At 43.9% G+C, this 24,326-nt stretch overlaps 1 protein-coding gene across 3 annotated transcripts in view; it reads left to right on the forward strand.

The window, feature by feature from the left end:
* ENTPD1 (ectonucleoside triphosphate diphosphohydrolase 1) overlaps positions 1–24,326 on the forward strand; it is a 53,614-nt gene that overhangs the window by 15,620 nt on the left and 13,668 nt on the right. The window contains exon 1 of one of the 3 annotated variants that reach the window (XM_018910745.3): positions 5,641–5,992. The exons of 1 other annotated variant lie outside the window; for it this stretch is intronic. In XM_018910745.3, the coding sequence (XP_018766290.1) occupies positions 5,977–5,992 (16 nt within the window). In that variant the 5' untranslated portion in view covers positions 5,641–5,976. Of the gene's footprint in view, positions 1–5,640; positions 5,993–15,786; positions 15,847–24,326 lie in introns of those variants that run through there. One more of the 3 variants, XM_050976412.1, reaches the window with a different exon arrangement.

The raw sequence follows: 24,326 nt of genomic DNA on the forward strand, positions 1-24,326 counted from the left end.
ATATTAAACATCAGACTAAAGGTGTTATTAGTTGCTCCCATGGGCTTCCTACCCTGAGAGCATTGGAATGTTGGAAATTTTTGCTTCAGTGAGCCATTATTAGGGATTTTCTGCTGTTCCTGCCAGATAAAATACTAGGAAGATACAAAGAGATGCAAACTGTAAGAATAAAAGATAAAGACTTGAAAATACCACTAGCACTTGTTCCTTTGCTAAAAACCCATGATAGCAGCTATGCCTAGCTCTGTTTGCCGTTGCTTGGAAGGAAAAACAAGAGCTTTGTTGCCAGCAGGGGAGTACCCATGTCCTGGATAAACACAATGACTAACAATCTGAGCAGCAGACTTGTGGGGCAGGGTGCTGCTTATGATTGGGACTGTGGCAGTTTTGTTAAAATTACCCAGCAAAATGAAGACTCTGTAAATTTGGTTTATCATATTTAGAGTGACATGGGCAAAGTACCAAGTGCAATAAATAACCTGAACAGAAAGAGCAACTGGTGTTTTGTTAACCAGTTAATGAGCAGTAACACATTCCTTTTCAGGACATACTTCTTTTTTTTTAACATTAATTTGTAGAGCATAAAAAGAGTCATTGTTTTTACTTTTAGTATGTCAACATGTCTTTGTAAGATTAAATGAAGTTAGTAATATAATCTTTAATGAAATTATGAGACTAGTATTGAAAGTCCATTGAACCTATAGAATAAGGCACTGCAAGGATATTAAAGAGTTTCACTTAATAGATAATTTGCTAATGAATATGTAAACTAGGTGGGCAGTTTAAGATGTTAGAGAGTGGGGCTTTGGTACTGCTCCTTTCAAATAATGTGTCAGTGCCCTTCCTTCATACTGAGGCTGAGCATGGGAGTTATCTGCATGTTTTGATTAAGTTTTGTGATTTTTTAACAGTAAGTGTGTTACCTTATTTCATTTATTGTGTAAAAATAAAATTTTTCTTCAATAGAAAAACAAACCTAGCAGAATAACTAGAAAATTGATTCACTTCTACAAAAGCACAGGAACCTTTTTTGCCAGTTTCAATGAGCATCAATTCTGTGTTGTCAGTTTTGTAGAAATCATACAAACACAGTTGAACAGTTGCTTTGTAGAAGTCATGTGAGCACTATTATCCCTATATCACAAAAATAATAAACAGAGAGAGGCAAATCTCCAAGCAGGGACCAAACCCACAACCCTAGTGTTTTCAGTACCATGCTCCAAGCAGCTGAGCCAATCTCAAAGTGATAAAGGTAATATACAGGTTTTGGGTGACAATGCCTGGGAATAGTGGTATAAGCACAGCATAGGGACCTTTTTGAAAGGGCAATTACAAATATTTAAACCCAGACAAGGAAGTAAGATGATGGAAAGGAACTTCAATGCTCTTAATAGATAGTACATTTCATAAGTTTAAGGCTAAAGAGCAATACTTGTTTGCAGCAAGATGAAGCTGAACATGATCTCATCTTTTTACCTAAATACCAAAAGCAGATTATTTTTGTTTTCCAAGAATTGCATTCTTAAAAGGTAATGTTCAGTGCACACTGATAGAGTATAGATCATTGCTTGTTTGTTTGTTTCCTCAAGAGTCATCCAAGAGGTTTGCTTTACACAAAGGAAGTGTTTGGGGAATCTAAATTAAGCACTTGAACTTCAACTATGCAGAGGAACCCGGAGATGTGGGGAGGACTTGGCCTACTGTGTTGTGAAAACTGTCAAGTCTGAGGTGATTGCAATGTGGGATGAGTGGGCCAAGGAGCTGGAAGCTGTAAAAAAAAAAAAAAAAAAAAAAAAAAATCTGGCACCAGGAATGGTTTTGGTTATGTGTCCTTTTATAATGCCTGGCCTCTCTTCTCTGCCTTTCTTTCCAGAAGGAAGCTGTCCTAATCTCTCAGATTACTGTTCCCTTGCAGAGCATTCTGCTCCTTCTGGTCCCAGCAACTTCCTATGTTCACTGTTTTTCTGGAGAGCCTCATCTTTTATGGTGTTTCTGAGATGCTGGGGAAGGAGGCCTGTGTACCTTTGCTGTCCCTTTTCCCAGGAGTGATGGCTGCTCAGTGGTGACACGAGCCAGCACACTGGGACTAAATGCCTGGGGAGGCCCAAATGTTTGCATTTCTTGAAGCTGCCTCTCCCCCCTGTCACTTAAACATACAGAGTGATAAGCTGTAACGTAAACACATACCCTCAGACCCCTAAGCAAACACTGACTTCAATATTGTTGAGCTTGGGGATGGGATTGCCTGTTTTCATTTAAAATATTTCGGATTCTTTCATACCAGTTCTTTCTGTAGAAACAAGCTACTTATGCATCTAATGCCTATAGGTTTGTTTTCAGGCTCCCTGACTCTCTTTTCCTATGGATGCTTCCTTCACCCATCCCAAAGATGAGAGGTTCTGGCCCTGGATTCCAGCATTATTATTTCAATCCCATCTCCTGTTTTCTGGAAATGATGCTAATCTTCAGTCACTCTTGCTCCTTTCCTTAGTCCCAAAATCAGCATAGCTCATTTGCAAAATAGCAAATTCTAGAGATCTAGGAAATTGCATAATTTTAGCCAGAAACTAACATACACACAATTTGTGTAAACTTAGAGCAAAATGTCTGTAAATAAGTTTTTACTATGGCTAGGAAGAATATGGATGTTTAAGATGTGTTTTGTTCCTCCAGATTTGCTCAGGATGCTCACTTTTGTCCTGGGAGTAGAAAACTGGCACTCTGGGTTTTTTGCTATTCTTACCCTCTGCTCAAGAGGTGTGGAAACTACATCCTGAGTTGTCTGGTTTCCTCTTTTTATTTGTGCTTCAAGCTTCCTCCTCAGCTGTCTGGAGCCTTATCTGAGTACAAATGCTGGCCTCTGGCCTCCCTGTGGGCTGCTCTCTTTTTTCCTCATTTTGTTTTCTTATGGAAATGACTGCGACGAGGAATCTGCTGTTGCCTTCTGCTGGTTTGTGTATTGCAGGCAGAGGTTTGCCCGAAGGCAGGAGGATCAGCAGACAGAACCAACCTGCTCTAGCAAACGTGGATCTGATCTGACCCTCTGTGGAAGGGGAACTCTGCGTCTCATGTCACATGAGGCTACAAATGCCACTCTTCCCTTTGGGTTGTGACAGAGGATGGGGAAAGTTTCCTCACTGTCTCTTGCACCTAAACTGAATGGCTGCAGGAGATGTAATGCCACCATTCCCTGACCTTGCAGGCATGGAATACCACTCACAAGTGTATCAGTCCATCAGTTAGAGCAGATCATCCCTACTATAGAGCACAGAAATCTGTTCCCTGTGGCTCTGTGAATGACCTGGATATTTTTAGGTGTAGTAGACCATCACTGTTCACAGCAATTCTTCCCCACGGGGCCTTCATGTTCCAGGTAACAACTTCCTCTTGTGTGAAACGCTGCTGGGTGCTTCATAATGTATCATTCTTCCCCATACAAGTTTCATGTGTCTCAGTTTGAAAGTGAACTTTCCTAAGGGAAAAAAATAAACAAAAGCCTATCACTGGCAGGCTGCTATAAAAAAGCTTATTGTGATTTGTCAGGTGCATTTAAAGGACTTGAAATACACCACTCTGGGCATCCTAAGAGCTGTTCAACATGGTGTGAAATCATATCTATTTTTCTCTTGTACATATCTTCCACTTGTTAAATTTGGACTTCTCAGCTCATAGGTGAGTTCAGCTGAGTTATCGAATTTCTGCCTGCAGAGACAACGAGTCTAACCCAGCATTTGAAAAACCAGTCCTAAATTCCAGCTATTTTTTTAAACTACTGTTCGGTTGAGTTAATTTATTCAATGTATGTCATTTTTTGTATATATTTGATTTATTTCCTGTGATGATACTCTGCCAGCAAGTATTCTTTAGGGAAGTCAGTGTGTAAGCTGGCACATAAGGACTCATACTTTTTCCAAGGTTTTGAGGCTTTTTATTTAAATGTATTTCTCACTGATACATCTGTGCATTTATTACATCTGTATATCTGTGATATTTATTACAGGGAATAGTTTTAAATTTTCATTTATTAACTAAGCATTGCATCCACTGCACTCCTATTTAAAAAAAAAAAACTGATGTTCAAAGTGACCAACAAAATTACTTCTGCCATGCCAAACCATCATCTAAATATGTTGCTGACTTATCACTGGAAGTAAGATCAGTTCTCTCTTGCACTTCCCAGGCCAATTTTTCTCATTAAGATGACACTCAGTGTCTACCTTCATCTCATGAAACACTCCTCCTTGAGCTTTTGAACCAACAGTGACATCACTACTCACACTAATCACTAAAACCTAAATTATCACAGAATGACCAGGTTGGAAGAGACCTTTAAGATCATCAAGTCCATCCCATGCCCTAACACCTCAACTAAACCATGGCACCGAGTGCCATATCCAGTCTTGTTTTGAACACATCCAGGGATGGTGACTCCACCACCTCCCTGGGCAGGCCCTTCCAGAACTTTATCACTCATCCCGTGAAAAGCTTTTTCCTAGCACCCAAATGAAATTTCCCTTGGTGCAGTTTGAGACTATGTCCTCTGTTTCTGTCAGCTGCTGCCTAAAAAACCCCCACCTAACTACAACCACCTTTCAGGAAGTTGTAGAGAGTGATAAGGTCATGTATATTGTTTTATTTCATTGATCCTTATTTTCCTGTTCCCAGGAAGATTACAAATGGGAGTGTTGCCTTATCAGCTGGAGTAATACAGGCCAGGTCAATGTTTGTTTGTGAAGGAGAAGGAACTGATCATTGTTTATGATGGGCTGCAGTAACAAAAGAGATTTGAAACCCCATGTCCAGAAGTTGTTCTCCAGGTCCTAGCATCAGGATCCTGTTCTTCCTGTCTCTCCTAGGGGCAAGAACTCTGGAAGCTGGTGGTAGGCATAGAGCTGGATGGTGCCCAGACACAGAGAGAAAGAAAAAGTGGCAGCTCTGAGAGGGGAGCAGGCTCTGGCACAGGCAGGGCAGAGCAGCTGGCTGCACATTCTGGTGGCCTGTGCTCCAGGTGACTTCTGCCCCTGGGTGACCAGTAGGGAAGATGCTGGGAAGCTGAGGTCCACTTCTCTGAAAAGAAAGTAAAAGAGCCAGGTTGGTTTACAACTTCCTTTGCAGTGGGAGGAGACAGCTCTGTGGACAGTAGTGTGGAGACCCTTTTGGTTCCTGGAATGGGACTGAATGTCATAAGCTATGGAGAAAAGTTACTGGGACCCCTCCAGCACTACCCTGTATTTCTTATTTGTGGTGAGTCAGGATTAAAAAGTGGTGGAGGGTAGGATCCCTTCAGGCCTTCCAGGCAAGAAGTCTAAAATTGGCTCTTTCACAAAGTTTCCCAGGAGATGCAGCCAGCGGTGTGAGTTCATTCTATGGGACAGGTAGGTGCAGGAAATTACTTTTCAGCAATTATTGCAACTTTGGCTCCTTTCATTATTTGGTTGAGGTTTTTTTCCTGTGGGCTGGACCTCAGATCTCGAAACAAGAAGGTCATCTCTTCTCTGGACACTACCTTTCATGTACCTCGCTGGTGTGGAGGGTATCTTCTCAGTCTCGTGCGACTTATAAAACAAAAACCACAAAAAAAACCTACTCTAACAAAATACTTTCTCTCCGTAGCCACGATGCCCTTCTGCTCCCCGAGCCAGGGATGCAGTCCAGCTCCAGCGCCCTGGTTCCCTCGGGTAGCCCCGGCCACGCACCGCTGCCCCCGGCCGTGCGGGACCCTCCGGCCCGGTGGAGAAGTCCAAAGCGCGGGTAACGTGGCAGCTCTGAGGCGATCCGTGCTCTGAGAAAAACGGGAGGTCAGACTGCAAGTTACATGGATTGAGTCATGTAGAGTAAAACTAACCCCTCCCACAGCAAAGGACCACTAAAGCGCCCGTTTTCATGAGCACCTCTCACTAAGGCAGCTCGGAGCCGGCAGAGGCTGAGAGAGGAAGGAGGGGGGAGCGCGGGAGGAGGGAGCGAGCACCGGCACTGATGGACGAGCCAAAGGGTAAGGACAGAAGCGAACAGCCGCTCTCCGAAGGCAGCCCTCATCCCCGGCCAGGGGCGCGGGGTTCGGCGGGGAGCCCCCAGGGTGGCGGCATCCCGCGGCCGGCGCTCGGGGGAGGCTGTGCATATTCATGAGGAGCTCCTTCGGGATGTGCCAGTGAGGAGGGAGCTGCGGCTGCGGCATCCCCGAGCGGCGCGTCCCTCCCTCCGCGCCCGCGGAGCGCTGCCGGCGGTGGGCGAGGGTTCCGCGGCGGGGGCTTGCCGGGGTGGGCGCAGCCTTGCCGCAGTCCGCCCCCGGCTGACATCATCTTCCAGCCCCTGGACTCCTGGTCGCTCCTGAAGGGACAATGCCGAGTTGTGACTGGGGAGCCCGGGCTGGGGGCCGCGGCTGCTCGGGGGGAGCCGGCGGTGGCCGCGGTCCGGCGGTCCCCGGGCGGGGCGGGCGGGAGCGGGAGCTCCGCGCCGGAGGCTGCCAGGAGTTTGTCCGCGTCAGTGCGAGGGATCCCCTCCCCGCGGCGGGCAGGAGCCCGCGGCCAGTCCCGGCTGCCGCCAGCGCTGTCCCCGGGCCGGCGCCGCGCTCCGAGGGCGAAGGGGGCGGGGAGGGCAGAGCAAAACTCGGTGGAAGTGTTGGCTGTCAGGAGACCTCGGTGGCAAACAATGGCTCTGGGGCTGGAAGCGGTGCGGTGCTGGGTGCGAGGGGCTCTCGGTGCCTGGGCTCGGAAGAGGAGGATTCCCCACCCGGCAGCCTGGCAGCCCTCTGGCCTTAACTGCGGTCCTGAGGAGCGGGGCAGGGACCCGGCAATAGCTGCAGATGCTTATTGCACCGTGATTTTTCTACAAGATACATGTCTTGTACTTGGGTTTGCCTTTTATAATCAGCTGACACGGTGCACGTAGCAGCACTAGTCACAACGTTTGGCAGAAACATTTCCTAGTTTAGTATCAGCTTTTTTCTATCTGGGTGCCTTACCCGCTGTTTACAGCGCCTTCTGCAACACGGTCCGTCTTTCTGTGCTGCTGACAGCACTGCGCTCTGTGCGGGGCTTTCAAACACAAAGCAGGAACTCGGACAAATACTCAAGAGGCAGTAAACAGGGAAAATATTTGGGCAGATAGTTTCTTATTCAGTACCAGGTGGAAGTCTCTCATTTATCATTGTTATGACAACGGGGAAACAAAATGTGATTTCTTTTTTCCCCCTAGAATAAACAAAATGTTAAACTGGACCTTTCCAATTTTTTATCTTCATAGAATGTGATAAATGGCATTTGAGGGGAAGGAGCATTTTCTCAGTCTGACATACATCAAAATTTAAAGCAAAGACTGGCAAAAGGAGAAGGTTAGCTCATTAGTTTATGCAGTCATGAGTGAAGCTGGAAATATTTGGAGATAATTTGCCTCTTTTGAGGAGGGAGATAAGAATAGCTTTGAAACCAGTCTTTTAAAAGTTTCATTCCAAAAATGAAATATAATGCTTGAACAGAGATGTCTTTTCTAGTGGATGAGGAATCACGGGGAAGAAACTTGGATAATGAGAACTGATTTAGGAAAAACGACCACGTAAGCCTTCTTTTATAAAGTGGAATTTTAAAGAGACAGAAGGAAACGAAAGGAAACTGACAGTGCTCAAGCCAATTGCAGATGAGGCAATGATGGTTCCATAACAGGCTGACCCACAGAGCATGCAAGTATTGCAAGACCCTATAGAAAATTAGTGCAATAAGTAGCAAGGAATTGCATTTCATCTGTGAGGGAAAAGAAAACACCACTGTTTCTGAGAATGCCTCTCGTAGTATCTTTTCCAGAGGCAGCAGTCAATGGGCTCAACACGGGGCAGCCTGGGACAGGTGGTTTTCATCAATTAATAGGAAGGTTCCACCTTGAAATGAGGCACAAATGCACACCAAGGACATGTCCTTTCATCAGAAAGGAATTATTAAGAAGTGTTTCAGTAAGACACCTGTTTCCTGTGAGCCATGTCCACAGGGACTGTAATAAGTGTCTTTGGAACACTGCTCTTCAGTTTTAGGTAGTTTGTTTTCAAACACTGACACTGACACTTCTGCTTTGAAATTGGCTAAAATGGCCAAAAAAAAATTCTGTTTCGGATGTTACATAGCAACAGGTTGTATCATTGATCACTGAATATTTTCTTGGGCAGAAAGCATGACAACCTTAAAAATACATGTTAGTGGAAGATACATGGGTGTGCTTCAGTCTGGCAAGAGCATGACACTGATCTCATGTAGACAGCAGTGAAAAGAAATAAACCTTATTAAATTTATCTATTTTAACATAAAAGGTACTTATGTAGTAACTGATTTAGAGGTCTCTATATACACAGAGATTAATTAATCACCATCTGATGACAGCTCTCTATAGATCATTCCTGCATGGAACAGTAATAAAGCAAAATCAGACAGGGAAAAAAAGGAATGTGAAAAAAAGTAAAGGAATGTGAATGGAAAAATCACAAGTTTAAAGAAGACATATTGAGCAGCACATCAGAACCAAGAATGAAGATGACTTTGATTTGCTCATTCAAGCAGTGAAGGCAGCAAATAGAAGTTAAAACAAGTAAATTAAAAGGAAATGGAGAAAGAGGAAGTGGAGAACATCTGATGGAAAACATAGACTCTGAATTGGGGAAGATTATTTAGAGAAAGTAAAGATGTCAGGGGAAAAATCTAAATTTATTAGGGCCAGGCACATTTCAAAGGAGGCATTTAGTATGCCTTAGGAACAAAATAATGAGTATAGATCAATTGCAAGATCATTCTGGAGGTGGACATGGCAATATTTTAATGACAATGCAGGACAAAACCAGAAAAGTGTTGGCTAAATGCTTTTCCAAAATTGGGGGAGGAGGGGAGGCAATTAATTCTTGAAGGAATATTTCATGGATGTTCATGGAAGTAGTTTGTTTTGTAGATTAATGTTTTGGGGTCAATAAAGTTTAACAACAATTTGAAATGAAATGAGCCTAATACTTACTGAGAAGATCTATAAGGAATAGTGTTCATTTTCAGCAAGCTGGAGCACTATGGCTATCTCTGACAATGGGAAGAATGCTATTGTTCATCCAATATCCCAGCAGTATGATGGTGGGTATCCTGGAGAGCTACTGCCAATATAGTCTGACATTACATATATTAATATAAAGTCTTTATAGAAATATAAGTCTTTATATAAAGTCTTGTATAAATTTCTGGGAAAATCTCCTCAGTAACCAAGTTTTAATGGCTAGTTTGATTATATTCTTTTGGTTTTGTAAAAATAAAACTTATCAAAGTAACTTTCAGAATAATATTGTAGAAATGGGTAACATTGTCAAAATGGATAACAGAATGAAAGCATCAAAAAGGAAATTACTCATCCCAGACAGAAGCAAATTTAGGAGTTCATGTGGCCCCCTCAAGTGAGCAGATTGGTCTGCATCCTAGGATGGAGGTAGTCCCACTTACAAGAGTCGGCAGCAAGAACTTCAAGGAATATGTTTCTTTTGGGTTTGGAACTTGGCTAGAGAATGCACTTAAAAGAAGGAGTGGTAGGAAGTATTTCAAGTACTGGTAGATCTTTTAATCTGTCTTTGCTTTCTTGAAGGCTCTTTTGTTTACACAGTAAGTCAGCTGACTTAAAAAAATAGCTGTCACACAAGCCTGGTGTGATTCCCATTTGGAAAAAAAAAAACAGGCTGCATTTTGTCTTATGCATGTGAACACTCATTGAAGTTCTAGGAAAAAAAAAAAAGTATTCTTAAAAGCTGAGTGGCTGTTGAATAAATCTGGGCTGTAAGTTAAGGGACTTCCAAAGCCTGACTCTCCGGCTAGTTAAGAACCACCACACAAAAGGGGAACTGGAAGAACTGAATTCCCTGGCTGGTATTGGACAGCCATGGTCTGGATTATAAGTCTAAGACTGGGAAGGCACTGGTCCTTTATTTTCCAACTAATTATTTGCACTTGTTTTATTTTCCAGAGGAAAAAATGTGGTTGAAAATATTAAATATGAATACCTTCCATGTTTAAACTTCTTCACAATAGATACACTTCCAATGTTGTTCTGATTGCAAAAGTTTCCCTATGACTCTCTAGTAAAGAATGAACTAATGAATTAAGACCTGGGTAACAATAGACCTCAAAAATAGATATCAAAGGAAATAATCATGAAACAGCTGTGTTTTCAGAGGTATTCTGCAAGAGGCCTGATGGCATTAGACATTTCCAATAATGATCTAAAAAGCATAAAATCACTGCTGATTTGCAGATGGACTTTGTCAATGCTGGGAGGACCAGTACAAATACCAATTAAGTCAGAGGAAAAAGTCTAAAGAAGCCAAGAGTGGTTGGAAAGATAAAGAGCAAATAAAAGGCTTTAAGCCAAGCTTGTAAAAGCACAGCTAATGTGACTTTGTGAGAAAATTGGACATTCAAGTACTGAATAGACCAGAAAGATTTCCAGACAATGTTGTTCAGAAAAAAATGTGTAGAGGTGTGTTCATGTATGTGTATGTCTATAAATAGATATATGTCTGGGACAGCCATAACTCAGAGGCTTTGGGTTCTTCATTACCATGGAGGGAGAAGGTTGTCCTCTAGTCAACCTTACTGTGACCATTGCAATCTGTTTGCCCCTTGACTTGTAATTACCAGAAACATACAGAATGCCCTTGAGGAATTTCTAGAGGAGAAAGAATAAACACCTGAACACCTGAACACCTGAAAAGCAAAGGGTTACAGAAGCTATAATAATTTATAATCATTTTGGTTGTACCTACGTTGCAAAACTGACATCGTGTGGTGCAGCTTAGTTACATTCCTTCTTCTCCTAAGATATCTTTCCACCTGTGGGTTTGAGAGCAGCAGAAAATGAAACTTTTGGATTAATACCCTCTGGGTAGGTATTTTATACCTTCTTACTAGCCCAGTGCCCAATAACAGTGCCCAATAACTGTCATCCCCACAGAGCAGGATGTGGTTGGAAGTGTGCTGAGACAGAAGCTGAGTTCTCAGCTTAGAAATTATCTGTTCAAGGTAGTTAAGATTTAGTTAGAGACAGAAGTATTTGGGCTGAACTTTGGGATGAAGTAGGTGATACTGAAATTACTTTGGAGGGCCACCTCCTAAGGGATTAGTGTATTGCTTGAGGCTGATCAAATTTAAATTGTAAAATTTTGGATCTTGTCCACAAGAGAAGCACCCCAGCTGGTTTTCTGAAAGCCGAGTTAGATGGGGATTACTTATAAAACTCTATTATTATTTTGTCATCTAGGTGTGAGAACTGGCTTTAAGTTTCAACTCATTGGAAACCTCCCTCTGAGCAGAACTGAAGTTTTGTGGCAGGCATTTCCATCAGAGTCTCTTAGTCATAGAGCTGTTGCCAGAACGCTCACAATGGAGAACAGCAGAGCCTAAGGGCACACTTCTAGTTTTTATCACTTCATACAAATCTTGCTGCTGAAAGAGAACAGACACCTGTCCTTGTCTCTAGCCTTGTTCTTTTTACTCTGTGATAACTTTCAGTTTGTCCAACTTGAAAGTCAACACCAGCCCAAGTGAGAGAACAGAAGGAAGGTAAGGGTAAAAGACACTTTCATGAAAGTTATTGGGAGGTGCAGGAGGAAAATCTGAACTGCAACACAAGGAGAGACACGAAACAAGCCCTGTGCTCTGAAACACTGCATTAGCAGCACAAATTAAGAAAAGAGGAAAAGTGTGAGAGACCAAATGGAAGAGAACAGAGTCAGCTAAGTGCACACTGAACAAATTCATCTGCTCACATCATCTCATGCATTCGCTGCCCCCAAATGTGAAAAATGCTGCAAAGATCTGTTTCCCAGGCTGCTCTTTGGGCTCCTTGTCCCTCTGTCCCTAGTGCTGCACTGGCTGTTCAGACTCAAGGGTGATGCAGGCAGTGTAATGGCCAGTGCTGTCGCTGTCCTGTTGGTGCTTAGCCACCACCAGCAATGCCTCAACTCTGCACATTGTGGTTCTTGTCTGAAACCTTTGGGGCCCATATTTGTCCATTCCATCTTGGGAAGAGCTTTCAGGCAGGATCTGCAGAGCCACTTCACTGTCTTCCTTTACATTGCCTTTCAAATTCCCCTTGTGCTGTCAACACAGGGATTAAGTTTCTAGTATGAGGAGCCACACATCCATCAGTCTGACCTGTGCCGTTCTATGCTCCCTTGTGACCTTCACCCAGCTGAATACTACATCTCTTCTGAATATAAAGTAACCCTTACAGGGTAACTGACTGATTTACAGGCTGGAACTTGCACCTTTAAGCAAACGTTTTTATGTTGCTTAAGTAGAAGTTAAAGGCTCTTAGTTTGATTTGCATTCTCCCCTTTGATTTGTATTCTCTTCCTGAGAATCTTGGCCCTGATCACAAATCATAGTGAGTGCCAGAGCGTTCTTGATGGAGAGGATGCAAAGAAAAAGGACCTATTTTTACAAAGGAATGAGATTTAATTTGTTTTTTATTAACTGTCTGCAGCCTCTCAGACAAAGCTCAAACCATCCTTGGCCTTTGAGCTCTGTGTGCTGACTGGAAAAGGTGAGTCAGCAGCTCAGGACTCAGAAACCACTTCAGCCTCTCAGCTGGTTCACAGCCCTGTCACAATCTGGTTGTAGGACTCCTGAGACAGAGAAGAGACAGGAGGGGCTGGTTCAGCTGCTGTGGTTTCTGATGTTCACCAGAAGCCCCACTGCAGCTGGGGGCAGGGGAGGCAGCAGCATCTCCACCTTCCTCCCTGGGCTTAGCAAGAGGAGGTAGACTCCTCTAAGAGTGAGGGATGGAGGGAATTTGGAGTCCCTTCAGTACAGCTGATGGATGGAAACACCCAAAGTGCATGGCAGAGCCCAGGGAGCAGACATGCAGTGGGAGGAAAGGTGGAGCTGCTTTGTGAAGGGTGGGTTTGCTGGTGGGGACAGGTAATGGAATGGGATTTGTTCCTCTGTTGAGAGCTGTCCCTCCCTGCTCTTTGCCAGAATGGGAGTGGGCAGCTCCTGCCAGAGAGAACATCTGCTCTTTGCCACAATCAGCCCCTAGCTGCTGACTCCAGATTCTTTTGGGAAATGTACTGGAAATCTGCAATTTTGTCTTGAATTGAATGTGCCAAATAAGTTGATCTAAAGCTTCTATATATTTAGTCCCATTTCACTGAAATAATGTAGGAAGCTTACTGTTTGTCAGCTTTGTTTGAGACTGCAGTAAACATGAACACAAGGGAAGCCAAAAAGAACTTTATTCTGGTAAATCTAGTGGTCAGGCTCTTGTTTACAATATTTAGAAATACTGCTGTGACCAAAAGCATGAAAGCCATACAGAAAAGAAGGAAAAAATTCTCCAGCATGGTTCTTTAGAATTTATTCTGTCATTAACTAAAGAGAATTAGGGCCATATTTGAAAGGTGGAACAATGGGATAAGACAGAGGTAGGATAGTCCCTTTTTGTGGCAGAGAAAACAGAGCAGTTAAGCAAACGGTGAAACTAAACCCCTGCACTTCATCTTAAAAATAATGGTTTACAATAGAACCTGGCTCCATGCTATGCACTCCTTGTTAAAGACAGTAATTTCACAGTTGCATTTAAGGTTACAAAGCATGTCTCAGCTACAGAGACCAGTAATTTCTCTACCAATTTAAGAATCTTCAGTGCTGTGGCCACTTGGCACCTAAGAATGTTAACTGGATCCCATAGGCCTTGCTGGGAATAGATGTCCTTCTGTAAATAGGGATTTGGAGAACTTCTTTTGCCTCTCTGTTTCTCAGGAGATTGTAACAATATATTTACACATCTCAGGAATTTTTGGTGTGCTGTAGCAGTTAGTCTTTAGTTTACTGGCATCTTTATAATGTAGTAATGAATTCTTTTAACTCTGCTGGTTTCTCCTTCTTCCATCCCTGAAGTCTGCAGGAAGGAGACACAGGGAATGCCTTCATTCCTCCATGGGACTCTGATGCCTTTGTTACCCTTTTCCAGATTGTTTCTTCTAACTTAAATGACATTTTCCATTTCTATTCCCTGTTTTTACAGTTGTGGCAGAACTGCATAGAAATTGTAGCATGAGTCATGTGTGTACTTTTCTGGACCATTAATCTCCAAATTGTTGTTAGTCTGGCAGAACATCAGAGAATATATCAAAATGATGGAAGATGAATTTAAGAGTAGCTGTAACCAAAGTGTGCTGCTCTTTCCCTGGACCTTGGGAATTCTGCCTCTCTGTAGGAGAGAGTGTGCTGCAACCCCTGGTCCATGAAAGCTACCCAGACAAGTGGGTGAGGTGGTCCACAGGGCAGAGCACTGGGATGTCTGCTGCTCTCTTATGCCTTTTCATCAACCAGGGGAATAAGGCTAATGGTGCTGACCTCTGTAAACTCCATGGCAATGTATGGGTGAAAAGCACTGCGTCAAATTTAAGTGTTATGAGTTCTTATTAGGGAAAGGCTAACAAAACTATGATGGAGCCTCCAGCATTACCTGTTCTGTATTAGTTTTCTGTATGATGTGGGCAGACAGCACTGCTGAGAGCTGGAGTCAGCTGTGAAAGCCACAGAGCCAAGGGGAGCCTGGCAATACTGGGAAAGTAGGGAGAGAGCCCTGGCCTTGCTTGGCGTCTGTGTGCTGGGAGAAGGCTGGATTCATAAGAATGTGACATGAGAAAATGTGAGTGCAAAAAGCCTCCTTGGGGGTGCTGGGGTTCTGCTCTGGGATAACTGCAGCTGTCCTGTCTCACAGGAGCTTTATGGGAGAAGCTGAGGTTAATGCCAGCCTTGCCCTGCAAGCCTGGCTATAGGAACAGCACCAGGTCTTGGCTACACTGGTGACAATGGTCTCACCGTGTACTATCACAGGCAGCTGCTCGGCAGCTGACAGGCTGAAAACAGCTCCAGCTCCAACATTGCTGGTGAGATCTTGGTTAAAAACTGTTTTAAATCCTCAGTGGTGAGCCTGGTAGTGACACTCAGGGACAGGCTTCAGTGTTGCTCTGCAGGATTTCAGCATCCTCTAATTTCCCAAAGACTGCCACGGCTGCTGTGCTCGTGCTGGGCCACAAGCTAAGAGCAGGAGACCTGGTGCATCTGAGCAGCAGAACTGCATGGTAACCACAGCAGCCCGAAAACCTACTTCCTTTGCTGCTGTCATAACCTAACCAAACCAAGGAGACCCTTTCCCAGCTGCAATGATGGCCTGTGAAAACACACTGTGCATAAGGCAGGCATGCAGGAGGCGCATCCTGGAGGTGCAGGAATACTCCAGCAGGCCTGGAGGAAATGTGAATGGAAATGGAATATGTGTGTGTGTGAGAGAGAAGGAGCAACAGATCAAGGAGTAACAGAATGGTCTGTATTGATAACCAAGGATGTAACTGACTGCACTAAACTGGGTAAGTGCTGAAAAATGTGTTTGCAACAGGTCTGACTGCCTGTGCCCTGATAAGTCTCACATGAATGGCGTGTCAGGAAAGGGCCTGGGTGCTGATAAAGTGTAGACTATTCCTTGGGGAACAAAACTGCTCAAATAACAGAGGGATCAGAATAAACTCAGAGCACATCCTCTGTGCAAGTTGTCCTTCTCCTCTCAGGGCAAGCAGACAGACAGTGGGAGCTAAGGTACCCAAAATAAGGAGGAGAAAAGGCACTGAGCAGCCACCTGTTCTAGATAAAAGGGCTTTCCAGGCAAAAGGATCACCCTGTGGTAACCATTAACTCCTGAAGATGGCAAAAGACCTGCTCAAGAATTTGTAGCTTGTCACTGAAGAGGAACCCAAGAGGGGCAGTGAGGATTTGGCACTTGGCACACTGGGTCTCATCTCACAGAGGATCCTGCTGGAGCACCTCAGTGAGCTTGGTGAGTATGGGGGGAGTGAGGAAGAGTGGGTGAGAAAATGGGACCAGAACGATTTTTCAAAATGAACATCATCTTCCTGTTTCATAAGGTCATGTGCTGTTGCTGCATTAATTTGCTGTATCATAGCTACATTACAAACTTCTCCATTCTTAAACAAAGCTTTCACATATTTTTTCGTTTATAACTGCTAAGACCATCAGAGTTTAAGAAGCTTTTGTTTTGATGTGATCAGGGTAGCAAAAATATAATCAGGCCTAAGTTGAGCTGTAAGAGACTCTAAGGGCTGAAAAATACTGGATAAAAATATCAGACAAAACAGGAGGGCAAGGAAAATTCTCAGATGCTTTCAGTGATAGCAAGTGCAAAACTGAAACTACTCCCAAGTACTTTGACTTCACTGTTCCCACCCAAAGCAAGTTGACTTCCCACATGCCTGCGTAAAGGATGAGCAGGTCATGGCCCAGGAAGAGACCTACTGCTGAGAGTCCTCTGAGTAAAACTGCTGTGGGAGCCCAGCCAGTGCATAAATGGATTTAAGGCTAGGGTTCCCACATCTTCTCTGAGGAGACAGCCCCCAAGAGCTACTGTACAGCTCCTCTTTCTCCTTCAGCTGCTGGCCTTTATTTCCATATTTCACATCTCTTTAAGTGAGCCCCATCTCTTTGGGATCAAATCCTGCTGTTGTTTGCCTTATGAGCATCTGAAGTTTGAGTTATTTTTCTCTTGTTTGTCTTTTTCTGAGTTTAATTGTTTCCTGTATAAGATGGTGGTTTCCATAGATACCTTGGACATCATTTATCACTCCTTCCTGGACATACAGTTCTTCCCAATGAATTACACAACAATTTGCCATATCTGCTTGAGACCTTGGTTTCTTCATCCATATCACTGCTATACTGAGCATTTTAACACTGTTGTTCTAACATGTCATCTTGATAAGCTGCCTTGTTCTCTTTACACAGCTTTCAATCCACATGATGGAACTCTTGTCCAGCCAGTTTTAAGTTCAAACATGGTACATTGCATGTCTATTTTAGGATTTTCTACTGATAATTGTTGGAAACTTTAGCTCAGCTTTTCTCTGCTATGGGTAACTGTTAAACAGAACAGTGTTTTGTTATTTTTGTTCCCCTCCTCCCCCCGCCCCTTGAGAAATGTTATCAAAGAACAAAGTCTGGCAAAGTATTCAGGATTGGTATGCTCCTAAATGAGAGCTGAGATAGCAATGACGTTGTTCTTTCAGACAGCTCTAGCGCGAGTTTTCTCCCTTTATCCTGTCTCCACCTTGTCCCGGAGGAAAGCATTTGTCCTGGATTGCAGAGGTAGATGATAATGTGAGTCACTGCTTGGTATTTAGTGGTGAGAAATTAGAGCACTATCAGCCTCCCCAAATCCTAACAGAAACAAAGAAAAATCTGGACATGGTGTAAGTTAGTGCTTTCTTGGGTGTATTTTGCTCTTATCAGGCTATTCAATGCACAAGTGGGGCTGTTCTGCTGATTCAGCATCACAAGAAATGATGCCAGGGCAGTTCCAGGCCACACTTAAGGAATTACAAAGGGGACCATTAGAGTCACAAGTTTTCTCTTTAGCTGATTTATAAATGGATTTGTTTTCTTTCTTGCTCATTTGTCCCAGAGCTGTTAATAAATAACCTTTTCAATGTCCCTGCTCCTGCAGGAGATGTGAGAAAAATATGTGCTCATGTGAACTTGCTGCAAGCTCTGCAGCTGGGCTAGAGATCCTGTGGCTGGAAGGTTGGCTCTGGCTTGAGCTTGGTACCTCCCATCCCAAGCCAGAAGGAGAATGGTGCTGAAAGAGGCTGGGAAGCACAGTGGCTCCAGGGAAGCAGCAGGCATGTAGCTCCTTTTTGCATGGGGCCAGGGTTTCTGGACAGAAGGGTGGGCTGCTGTGACTGTCCCCCTGTACCTGTGCTGCCTTATCCAAAATATTTCATGTTTGTATTTTGAAATATTTGAGGCAAGAACAGTGGGGAGAGGGAAGATAATTGGAGATACACAAATTGAAGGCCAAAATATGGCTTGATTATAAATGGGTGTCTTTATTCTTCTTTCAGGATTCACTGCACATCCCAGTAATAAGTAATCTGAACTTTAGAGATTAATAGCACCCCGTGCCAGCCCATTCATGCAGCAAAACTCCTTTGCTGTTTTGTTACATGTCAGCTTGAGGCTCCAGCCTTTTCAAAGTGCTCCTCTGACCACGAAAATTTGGATTCATATTTACCTTATTACCTTTGTAGCTTCCAAGAAGTATTCTTTCTCTTATGCTCAGGAACTTTGTCAAGGTCTGTGCCCTGCAATAGCCTTTGATCCCATGTTCCTTACCATTGGTTGTCACAAAAAAATACCACAGGGTAATTTGTTTCCTGCTATTTGAAATGGAAATTGTAGCAGCGTGAGGAACAGAGAATTATATTCATGCCAAATATCATGAGCTGAATTCTCCTCATGGTTTGTGGGAATCCTAGTTATTAAAGCTGACCTCTGAGAAATCAGTATATTTTTCCACAAGGCCTAGACAGTGGATGTGCCCCTCAGCAAGAAAAAGAAACTATTCCAGCTGTTTCTTGTCCTGTGCTCCACAATGAGGAATGGAGATTACAGTGCTGACAGCTGAAGGTAGAGGGTGAGTTGGGAAGTGTTTAAGCAGAGTGCTGGGTTTTTTTTATGCATGCAGCCCTAACCCTGGCCTGCTGAAAGGAGGGAGCAGGGCTGCTGCCCTGCCTGAATAGCAGGGGGTCTTTGCTTCTTCTGCTGGGATTGGTTGCAAAGGGAGGTGCCTACAGTGTTCTCTGCTGCAAATGGATGCTATGCATGTTAGGGGAGGAAGAACTCACTGGGTACCTTATAGGACTGAGACATGCCCATCTAAGACAGCAAACAGATGTGCTGAAAATCACAATACCAAGGGGTGGCACAACCTGGCTAAAGGCAAAATTCCAGGCACGGTTAAGCACTGCAGCATGTGGGACTGCTGGGGAATGGGCATCACCCTGGGGGCCTTGCCAGTGACTCTGCTGATGCTGCACCAACTTGGAACAGTGTTTGTGTGTCTGTGATCAGTCTCCAATGGTTTTTGGTCCTGAATGGGAAGTGAAACTTCAGGAGAAATGCTGGTTGCTTTTGTGTGCAGAAATCGTGGGGCAGCACAGGCAGCTGGCTGACATGTGGCACTTTGGGCAGCTGTGCTGTTTGTTTTGGAAAGCAGGGAAGTGAGCCCCTGAAAGCAGCAATGTTATTCAACACACAAGGTGATCCCAGGAGCCTACAGTTCAGAGAAAAACATCCTTGAAGTGTGGTGAGAGGCTTGGGGGCCTCAGCTCCTTCAGGGCAGGGCAGGCTGCCAGTGCAGAGGGCTCACAGGAAAGCTGGGGACGGCTGGGGCTGTGTTTTGCCACCACTGGGAGTCAAAGCGTGCTGGGTGCAGAGCAAGCTGTGGGTGAAGGGGCGTTTGGATCTCTTTCCTCTGCGGTCATTCCCCACCAGATCCTCCTGTGCGGCGTTGCAGCATTTACAAAGCTCAGGACTTTTTGTTCTCCAGGAAGTTTCTGAACTTGCTGGCCCAACGTGGGTGTTGAAGGGGGGAGTGGTTGTTCTGGAGGCTGTTTCCTCTCTTTTTTTCATATTAAGTTGTACATCCCCCTCATGTGTGGGTGGTTAATGGGACACAGGAAAGGGTGGGCCCTACTGGGCTGGTGATGTGACTCACACATCGCCCATCTTCCAGTGTAAGCAGTGGTCCTGCTCTCTTCAGCAGCAACATGATTAAATATTTGTACACAATAGCTGCCCGGGGCTGAACTGGGAGCAAGAGTCCAAAGCAACTGAAGATCAGTGCCTGTCACCAGCCAGGATGCTGGGGACAGAGACAGGCATGGTTTTTATGAAGGGACAAGAAAAGCTGATATAATGGTGGATTTTAGTGAAAGACAAGGCAATTTATCAGAACTAAGGCTGGCCATCTCACAATTTACTTTGCAATTACAATACATTATTTCTAGCTCAAGAGAAATGTGTGTTGACCACAGTCACAAGAGAAAAAGAGGAATTGCTATGAGAGTTTCAAATTATTAATGCACACTTATTCTTTGTCAACAATGTCTAGTAGCTCTTAAAAGAAGTAACATCACAAAATAAAAAATACTTGAGCTAAATTAGTAGAGTATTTAAAATGTGGAATGCTAATAAGAAGGAGCCCATTCTCTTCTTATTTCATTCCACAAAAGCCATAATCCAGCTGCTGAAAGTTATGTTAATTTTAAAATAATAAAATCTCTTAAAGATGCATATTCAGAGGCAATAAAGGAAGATAAAACTAGTGCAAATTTAAAGCTGGAAAGTATGAAAGATGGTCAGAAGAAGCATAAAGAAAAAAATCATGGCCAGGGACTTAAGAAGAGAAAGAATGTAAGATCTTGAGCCCAAGTGGAAGCCTGGCATCACCATTGGGTCATTGCAAGTCTGTGTATTCAAACTACCAACAATGACAAAGCTGAAAGATGTCAGTGCTTGGTGCATCATTTTTATTTTCCCAAAAAGACAAACAAATGCCTTCACATCATGTGATAGTCAAGCATATTCAAGCAATAATTTAGCTGGTAAGCTGGGGCAGAGAGGAAGCCCCCTTGAGCTCACTGGATATTTTTTGATGAAACTTCAAGCTTTGTGGATAATGGCAATAAATCTTCTGCAGTTAAAATATAGCTTTGATGGCTAGTAGGAAATTAATGCCAGAGGTTTCCTGGCAGGAAACTATTGTAACTGATAACAGTTTTCTCTTCTGATTTGAAAAACCTCTTTGATGTGAGAATTGTAAAGAAATGGATAGGAGTACAAGTAGGATACAGACTTAGAAGTCCATTAACCATCATATAAATGTGAAAAAAAACTGCAGCATCCTGGCACTTACTGGTTGTATTTAAGAATATTGAGTATCTGGCTCTGACTGCTGTGATGCAAGCTAGAAAAACATCTTCCTACAGAGAGATTATTTAATGAGCAGGCATTGGGAAGACTTGGTGGGGGCAGTGTATAACACCAGGGAGATGGGCTGTGAGGCCAAGGTGGGAGGGGGTGTCAGTGCCTTGCAGAGAGGGAGGCTGAGCACCATCCCCAGCCCTGCACTGTGGGAAGGTCTCTGGCAGGGGAACCTGCTTTGTGCATGGTGTGGCAGTCTGGGCCACTGGGGCTCGTGGCCAGAACCCCTGGACCTCACCTCTCCAGCAGTAACTGCACTGCAGGGCCACGGGGCTGCCTGGGCACAAAGCCCCTCTGTGCTGCGGGCAGCTGTGGAGGGGAGAGAAATGTGCTGCCTGCTCCTTTGTATCCATCTCTTGCTCTTATAGCTCAGCTTCTGCTGCCTCCAACACACAACAGCTCTCCAGGATTTCCAAATGCTTTTTTTTTTTTTTTTCCAGGAAAAGAGGGCTCATTCAATGTGTCTTGTGCAATTTCCCAGGGCTGTATCCCAGCCACAACACTAAAAGCAGCAAAAGGATGAGGAACTCCCCCACCAAGCAGTGCTGCACACATGGGTAGCCAGCAGCCATGGCTGAATGATGTCTGAACGAAACCTGGGGCTTTGTTGGGCAAAGGAGGGAGCACCTCCCTACAACTCCATCTGTATCCCACAGGGACAGCACATGCACTGCTCTGGCTTTGCTGACAGCATAACTTATGAGTGCATTGTCCCATTTTTGCTGATTCCCCTCCTTCTGAACCAAGGAAACGGAACTGGGAGAAAATCCAGGATACACCCTCATCCTGAGGTGGGATTGGTACACCAGGGCTGGCAGACAGAAATGTCATTTGTCTGAAGACAATTAATGAGCCTTCTTTACTCTTCTATTTTCGCAAACTTGACAATTCAATTCCTTCAATCTTTCCTCATAGGTCAAGCTTTTAGGCTTGTGATCTTTCTTGTTCTCCTCTGGAGTTTCTCCAAGTGGTTTACATCTTTCCTGAAAGGCAGTGTCCAAAATTGGTCACAGAACCTCACAGGAGGATTTACCAGCTTTAGATGGAGGGAAAGATTACTATAAACTGCTATAGCTGCAACGTTTTTTCTGGAAAAGCTACTTAACAGATTGCTCACCACACTGTCCTTGGGTGATGGCTCTTACCTAAATGTCATATTTGCTCCTGTCCTTAAGTGAGTTAGATGTTTTCCCCAGGCTCTCACCCCTTTGTCAAATTTATTTTCAGTTCCAGCCCTATGTGTCAGTGTTCTTTGCCCCCAGCTTGGTGTTGTCTCAGATACAGGCACACTTTATCTTCCAGCTCACTAATGCACAGGTATGTGTGCACATGGGACAGTTCAAGCTGCCAAGCTGTGTAGCCCAAATTCATAGGACTCTGTGGGTTTTGAGACATGTAGGGATACATGATTTCAGTATCAAATGTTTCTGAGAGACAGCATCCAGAAAACCCATTACACTGTTTGGATTATCAGTTTCACTGACACTTCAATGTTTGTACTTCAGCACTTACAAGTATTTCATCTGGAAAAATATAACCCAATAAATGTGTATTCAATATTCTACATAGCACTGCAAGGAGGGGCAGAGATCACACCAGTATTTAGGCCACAGTTTTTGCCATATGAATAATTAAAACTTGGAGCAGAGTCTCCCATACTGTTCCATGTTACAGTTGTAAAAAGTGATGTAAAAGCCTGATCTGGAGCTTGAATTCTAATTTCACCATGCTGAGTGTCTTGTCCTGATACTTGAAATAAAGCCCCTTAAACCAAAGCCATTGTCTTACTGTATATGTGCTTGTATGTAAATTCTAAGACAAACCTGAGCCTCTTCACAGCCTGAGAAAAGGCTTTTCCAATATGCTGGCCTGAAACAGGTGGTTTATATTACTTTGCAACAAAGTCTTCCTAGGTAACGTGGATACAAGCATGTTGAAATGAAAAAGGCAGATGAAGAATGAGTAAGAAGTCAGTTGGGGACAGGGAAAATTTCATAAAAGGGTTGATAAATGAAGCAGTGTGGCTGTTCTGAGTGTTTATGCACTCATATTTTTGGTTGTGGTGAGTGAAGACAGGTGGGCTTTTGGGTAATGTGCATCAAACCCTGAACACTGCAAGTTCAGCAACCTCACAGAGTAATCAGTGAGGTTATTTCAGGCAATTCAGCCTGAAAAACTTCATGACTACTGAAATCTCATTTTCACTCACCAAGAGGATGATGTGTGTCTCTCCTCTCCACATTGAACAGCAGCACTGACTGCTCCCATGCCCTTTCCCTACCATCACTGCCAGCAGAACTCCACAGACACGAACTCCTGCAGTTAGAAAATGTGCACAGACTGCAACACCAGAGCCCTTCTCTCCTGGCTGGGTTTGCTGAGTTTGCATGAGAGGTTCTGGGTTGACTTACCACAGCCTATGCTGGTGGATGACTATGTTTCTGAGGTAGTACAAATCCCCACCTCACTTCACTTAGGCTGGGACTGTATCATCTCCTGTGGAATGGGTTCACTGCTGTGCAAGGCCAGTCTCCTTGCAGCTCTGGTAAGAGTGCTCAAGAAAAATATAAGCAAGTAATTCTACATGTAGAGAAGTGATGCTGGACTCTTCAGTTAGACAGAAAAGACAAAAAAAAAAAAAAAAAAAAAAAAAGAAAGAGAGACAAAGACACAGAAAGAGAAAGAAAAAAAAACCTGGAAAGGTTCATTTCTTACATATTGACTAAAAGAATCAATTCTCTTAGGACTGGGTATTTCAGAAGTTCTGAGATAGGCAGAAGAGAAGGTGGAAGACAGGCAGAGAGAATAGAGTGATAATAAATAAATTAATGCTGAAAATGGGAATGTTTCTGACCACAGAGAGAAGAGCCGAAAGGATAAAGGTGATGGTGGGAACTGTCTCTGTTAGTGTGGCACTTGTGATCCCTCCTGTAGCAGACTAAGCATGAACATCCAAATGAAAGATCAAACATCAGATTTATCTGTTGTGCGAAGTCAGAGCTTACAAAAACATTTGTATTTATTAGAGGTGATAGGTCACAGTGAGAACCAAGCATGGCTTGGTCTATGGACAGCATCTTTTCTGCTTGACATTCCTAATTGTCACTCCTCAAACAAGCCTTAGTCTCTGCTTATTGCATGTCTAAAAGCAGCTGCTTACCTGATTCCTTTTAACTTTTGTTAGTAAGTCTTGTTTGGTGAGAAGGGAGTTGAGGGTGGGCAGCCTTGGCTGTGAGTGACATCTCCTGGCATGCAGAGGTGCTGTTGATTTAGTGTAGTTTGGCTGGAGGGGCCATTTCCTATTTGTCTTGAGCTCTGGAAGACACAAGTGTCAAATCTGCTTCCTTGCCTTCACAAAGAGCTGCCTCCCACGCTGGTGTGGTCCATCCTGGTTATTCACTAAGAGCAACAGGGTTTCCACAGCAAAATTGGTCCTACCTGGAGTGGCTGACAACATCCTCCCAGTTCTCTGTCTTGGAG

The sequence above is a fragment of the Serinus canaria genome, chromosome 6, assembly GCF_022539315.1.
Source record: "Serinus canaria isolate serCan28SL12 chromosome 6, serCan2020, whole genome shotgun sequence".
NCBI lineage: Eukaryota > Metazoa > Chordata > Aves > Passeriformes > Fringillidae > Serinus > Serinus canaria.